Source organism: Papaver somniferum, chromosome 3 (genome assembly GCF_003573695.1).
Source record: "Papaver somniferum cultivar HN1 chromosome 3, ASM357369v1, whole genome shotgun sequence".
In the NCBI taxonomy this organism is placed as follows: domain Eukaryota; kingdom Viridiplantae; phylum Streptophyta; class Magnoliopsida; order Ranunculales; family Papaveraceae; genus Papaver; species Papaver somniferum.
Genome location: NC_039360.1, coordinates 196,725,314 through 196,731,763, shown reverse-complemented (window position 1 = coordinate 196,731,763; position 6,450 = coordinate 196,725,314). Strand labels below are relative to the sequence as shown.

At 35.4% G+C, this 6,450-nt stretch overlaps 1 protein-coding gene across 2 annotated transcripts; it reads right to left on the bottom strand.

Annotated features, from left to right (window-relative positions):
• Positions 1-1,840: 1,840 nt before the first annotated feature.
• Positions 1,841-3,011, bottom strand: LOC113362009 (PHD finger-like domain-containing protein 5B). Of its 2 annotated transcripts, none has more exons than XM_026605039.1 (2): positions 2,595-2,846; positions 1,841-2,456 (listed from the first exon to the last, which is right to left on the bottom strand). In XM_026605039.1, exon 2 carries the CDS (start codon positions 2,423-2,425, stop codon positions 2,093-2,095), a length of 333 nt encoding a protein of 110 aa, XP_026460824.1. In that variant the 5' UTR covers positions 2,426-2,456; positions 2,595-2,846; the 3' UTR covers positions 1,841-2,092. The 2 variants fall into 2 exon arrangements, 1 of the variants encoding a protein (XP_026460824.1); XR_003365484.1 differs by lacking the exon at positions 2,595-2,846 and adding an exon at positions 2,883-3,011 and having other exon boundaries at positions 2,060-2,456.
• Between the last annotated feature and the right edge of the window lie 3,439 nt (positions 3,012-6,450).

Below are 6,450 nucleotides of genomic sequence, written 5' to 3'. Positions count from 1 at the left end.
TTTTCAAAGGACATATTTGAAGAAAAATTGTTTAACTTGATTTTTAACATAATAATCCTTGTTTTGAGAGACGAATAGTGGTGATAGTTATTCCAGAGGGGGTTTAAATGGGGTTTAGAATGCGACCGATAAGAAGGGGTGTCAATGGGTCATGGTCCTTCTTAGTATCACTATACGTGGACCCTACTTATAAAAGTCGGATCCGGACCGATTCCTAAATTTATGGACCCAGAACCGAACCAGTTAAAAGTTCCAGATACCCGCCGGTTCCGGGTATCCATTGGGTACCAAAAAAACTACAAAAAATATCTCAAAAACTAATATCTTTTTCTTTTTGGCTTGAATCCAGATTATTTTTATAAAAATTAATTATTATTTCTTTATTAATATACTAAATAAAGAATTGATGTAAGAAAAAAATGAAAAATGCAAAAAATTGAAGCAACCAGGTACCCGATACCCGACGAGTATTACGCGTGGATCCTAAGTCTTTAATGGATCCAACTTTAGGACCCGGAACCGGACTCATATCTACCGGGACGGTTTCGGGTAATTGACAGCCCTAGACTGATAAGACGTCAAAATGGAATAAAATGGAGGGATTGAAGTTGGCGTATCAGTTGTCACTGAAGATTTTGCTTTGTATTTGATACAAAGATTTCATTCTCTGTTATTGCTTTTGGAAGGAGAGGGAGAGTCTACAGTCTCTAAGGAAAGTTTCAGAAAAATACACGTGTTGTGCAACTGAATTAGGTTGAGTAAATAAAAATTAAATAACCAGAGTTGAGCATATATCATTCCTAATCATAGCCAAAATGAAGTCATTTCACCAAGTAAACTTGTCTGCGAAAGAAACCACAGACATATTTGCTTAATCGTCAGACTGGAATTTTTACAGACAGAGTACACAACCTTCATTAAAGCTGAAACTCAGAAAGTCTAATTTAAACCAAAGAAACCACGGCTGAATATAATCAGGGGGAAACAGATTTCAGGCAAATTCTTTACCTTCACAATTGGAGTTGATAAACTTAATGTAATCATGGATTAAAACTAAAGACTCGAATTGAAGTCATAAAAGTTATGTCAGTTGGATTTCTTACCTTCATTTTTTTACCAATGCCACAAAGAAACCCTACAAATTCATAAAAACGCCATACCAGTTGACTACTTGAGCTACACCAAGCTTAACATGTAAGACATAAAAATAAACTAGTTATGTACCTACAGCAGCAGTGATTAACAAGAAGATGCGGGCACATGTTTATCTGATTAACTGGAAACAAAACTTCATAATCTCATCTAAATTAAGAGATCCAACCAAAAGATTACTAGATGTTCTATACCTCAATAGCTTCTAACTTTCTTAGCTTATATTGGCTAAAGTTATAAAGGTATTTAGGTATGCTTCGTGCCTTTTAGCAACAGAAAACCGCACCAACCTTTAGTTCTATTGGTTCTACCTGCTTTCCACCAATTCTGTCTCACAGTTAGGATTCAAACAAGGAAAAAACTACTGAGCCTATTATATTTCTCTACACCTTTCTTTTACGTTTTAGAAAAACACCTCCTAGAATAGGTTCTGAATATATATCTCTAACAAAAATGTTGAATCAAGATAACCTACTTATTAGAACCTTATTTAGGATACACGGTATTACACAAAGTGAAGGGACAGTTTGCATAACAAAAACAAAGAAACCGAGCGGAGGATAGCAGCTAGTTACCTCTACCACTATGAATAAAAATGGTCCTGGATTAGGTTCTTCATTTCAACTGCAAGAAAATTTGTTAAACGAATAATACTTGCAACACTATAAAGCTAGTAGTTCTAAGCAGATACGCGACAAAATGCTGAAACTCTTAATTTCATAACAACTATTACGAATTACAAGAAATGTCGACCTGGGGACATCTCAGACTAGCTCTGGCATGCCCATGTTTCTTGATCTACCAACAAATCTCAGAATAATGAAAACTCATTAAAATGTTTATAGATAGTGATTCAGTATAAGATAGAAGTTTGAACACCATACTATAAGTAATACAAAACATCATTAAAAGACAGAACATCTCCCCGATAGTATCCACCCTATCTTTGCTTAAAACCATATTTCTTGCGCTCATAGAAGAGATCAGTTTTAGCACTCCCCAAATTAACAATCTTTGGACAGCCATCACGGTCCTTCTCCTGCTGAGTACACTCTTTGCAGTAGTAGGCATCAGAGATACCCACACCTCCACAAATCACACACCGACCCTGGAACGATCCATAATTGCATTCATCACAAGCCCGAACAAGTGTGCAAGGACGCACATATGAATCACATATCACACACTTCCCATCGCACTTCTCACACAACCGACCAATTGCAATCCCAGGCTGCTTCCTACACATAATCAAATCAGGATGATGCTTTGCCATGATTCCTTTGTCACCGACTTATATATATCAACTGCAAAATTTCACATAAAGTATGAGTTGTTTGGTAACTTAAAAGGCTAAAACTGAATTGATAATGTTTAAATCAGAGGAGGATACCAGAAAAAAACACAATTAAAGACAAAATGTGTTTTATGAGTTAGGTAATTACTTGCTCTTCACATCATTGAACAATTCCATTGTTCAAATTATCTCCTTAACTAATGTTTTCGATGAATTGTTTCTGGATTTGAACTAAAATTGAAACCGAAAGCTAGGTTTTTATAGAAAAAGACGAGACTCAAATCTTATAAGATGTAGCAACAATTAATCGATTAAAATTTCAAAATAGACAACTTATATAATTAAGGAATTGCTTTGAAAAGATGAATTCGAATTCAGATAAAACGCATATAGAAGGAAAACAAAAGAAATCGAGATTGGTATGATAAGCTCTCACCAAAATCAAACTCTAGTCTGGCTGCAAGAAAAACCCTAAACCCAACTTCAGACGTACAAAGAATTTTTTGATAGAAAGACTCTCGAATGAGTAAGGCGTGTCTCGGTTGTTAGTAGGGACCAGGGAGCATTATTTATATACCCCTATAAATAGATCCCTTAAAAATGGGACAATTATAGTTTAGTCCACAATCCCATCCAAAATAATTGGTTTCACCTATTTGCCACTCCCATTTTTCCTGTTTGCCACACTCATTAATTGCCACCAGTATTTATCATATTTGCCACCCATATATTATATAGATCCTAAATATTACTTCTTTGACTTTCTGATTACACCAAAAGGAGGATTAGGACATGTGGACATATTTGCCAACTCAAATGGATCAACAATGGTTGTTGATCCAACCTATCTGGATCAACAATAGTTGTTTATCCAACAGTTTTGGATCAACAATGGTTGTTGACACACAAAACAAACAAAAAATTCGCATGGATATGTATTTTCTAGTAAACTCCTTAAGCTATACATACCTGTAACATTCATTCATAATCAGACCAACTTAATTGGATCAACAATGGTTGTTTATCCAACTTAATTAGATCAACAATGGTTGTTGACACACAAAACAAACAAAAAATTTGCATGGTCCTATATGTATTTGCTAGTAAGCTCCTGAAGCTATACATACCTGTAACATTCATTCATAATCAGACCATAAATACATCCATAATAATTCATTCATAATGGTTCATAATAATTCATTCATAATCAGACCTACATCAATAAGATTTACTTACTAAGATAAGTATGTTTAAAAATACAATTAGATTTTCTTTACAGACCATGAACAGACTATGAGATCAAGCTCACTCTAATGGTTCATCTACTAGTTCAACTACTGGTTCAACTGAGTCTTGCATTTGCATTAAGGAAGTTGTTCCGGTTTCTTCAATAGAGTCAGTAGCTGAATCAGGAAGTTGTTCCGGTTTCTTCCATGAACCCAATTCTGCCAAGATTCTTGCTGCAATCTTCACTCTCTTCTTGTTCAACTTCTCATCTAAGTTAGTGATTTCAGATAGGTGTTCACAGTTTCCACGCTTTACCAAATTCTTCATGTACATTCAAGTGTGCAGTGCACAATCGCATCCGTCTTGTGCTGGTACAGTGTAATGTGAAAATCTTGTCTCGATATCAGCACATGTCTCTGGATCTCTGTGGCCCATTTCATTCAGCCATTTAGTTAGTGGTACTATCATCACAAGATATTGCCAATTGTAAGCCGGGCTGCGCCTTGTAGAGTTGTACACTATCCATTTTACTTTTACCAACACCAACACCACCCAATGGTATCCAACACCGTCCTTATCGGTCAAGAACATTGGTATAATAAGGTATGTGTCTTCAACATTCCCTGTGTGATTGTTCCTCATCTTTTCCGGAATCCCACATCTCTCTACCTTTGCCATATTTTTCGAGGCTATTGCGATCCCCAATAACGGCTATATTAATATTTTTTCAAATATATTAGTTTGCCATATTATGGATCATCTACATTATAAACGAAAGCTACATTATCAACAAAAATAAAAAGAAAAAGGAAAATGCAACTGTGATATCGTAACCAGGGAACAACATAAAATGAACATCATAGCGTATTTGCTAGTAAACTCCTCAAGCTATACATATCTGTAACATTGATTCATAATCAGACTAACTTAATTGGATCAAAAATAGTTGTTTATCCAACATATTTGGATCAACAATGGTTGTTGATCCGACCTATCTGGATCAACAATAGTTTTTTATCCAACATATTTGGATCAACAATAGTTGTTGATCCAAACTATCTGGATCAACAATGGTTGTTGACATACAAAACAAACAGAAAATTTGCATGGTCCTATCTGTATTTGCTGGTAAACTCCTCAAGCTATACATACCTGTAACATTCATCCATAATTAGACCACAAATTTACTGGTTAACTTATAATTTAACTAGAGAACAACATATCGTAACCAGTAAATTTCACGTGCCTATCATTCTCTAGACCTACATAAATTTCAACTACCATTGTATACAGATAAAATCACCAGGATTATTACGATGCATTTGAACAAACCAAGATTTTTCGGTTACTTACATAATCATTTGTTGACAGAATAATGTGGTTCCAGTATTCTGGTTTTTCCGGCGATTCCATCTTTGATTTCAGCATGTTGATGTAGTAATCAACAATCTCACCGTGAATGTTTTGATTATTCAGTAGACACTGTATCTTCTTCTCATTGATGATTACTTCCAAATCATGATTGCAGAAATAAAAACTGTAAACTTTGTCGCTGCATTTTCAACGACAAAAAAAACAATAACAAATGAATATGTTATTAAAAAGAACTAGCATAACCAAAAAAAAACAAACTATGTGATCTGCTTTATCAGTTTTTTGGGTTCCGCTGGTGTGACATCAATTTGACTGTCGACGTAAATTATTTCAATTTGCTCCTCCTCCTGTTTTTTTTTTTTCCTTTTCCACCTTTCCTTTGTCCCCTTTTACGCTTAACAGGAGGTGTTCGACTTCGAAGTTTATACGACTTTTGCTTTGGCCTTTCTCCCTTCTTCACCCGTTTCACAAGAGAACTAACCTGCTATTTTTGTGTTTCTGATGCTATTGTATCATCGGATTGTTCCTATGATTCGGTTTCCTCTTCAGTTTGCTCCTTAACTGCATTCAAATTAAACAATTGCTTCAACCCTTCCCGTATTGCAGCTTTTGATGTAGTGTCAATATCTTCAGTTTGCTCTTCAACCTCTTGTTTTTCTTATGTTGCCTTACACATTACCTCATCCATTATTGTATCGAAACTCGGTGTGGTACCTGTATGCACATACCCAGAAATTTCATCAGGTTTTATTGTTGTAATTGGAGGAGTGTCAAACACAACCACTTCCATTTGTATGTCATCATTGTTCTTCTCAACAGACGTACTCTTCTCTTGCATTTGTATGTCATCTTTTTCTTCTAATATTCCAGCAGATATTGCAATGTTTTCGACCACCGAATCGAGCTCTGCAATGTTTTCGATCACAATATTGAGCTCTAAGTCATCGACTTGCTTTAGTTTTCTTCCTGCATCAAAGACGTCCATCCAACTCTCTACAGATTTGCTACTTCTTAGTTCTTCCGAAAACTTCATTCCACTTTCAAATCCCTTCTGCCAACACTTATCTTGAGTTCCAAAAGTATCTTGAGTTCCCAAAGTACTTGGAGTTCCATCTTCAGTTCCTAATGAATCGTTCATTTCTTGAGTGTCTTCATTATTCACAGCCACTGAATCTTCGACTTCCATATTTACTCTCGTTTCATTCCCATATGTTGGTTGATCATTCACCGCAAAGTTAATTTCATATTAATTTCCTTTTCCATATGATTCTCCTTGTTGTTGTTGTGTGAACAAATATTCCACTTCAAAACCTTCAAATTCCTTCCCTGTATACACTGGTTTATTTCTATTCAGTGATTCCTGAAAAATCCTTTCCTCTTCCTGCCATTCCTTTATGTTCTTG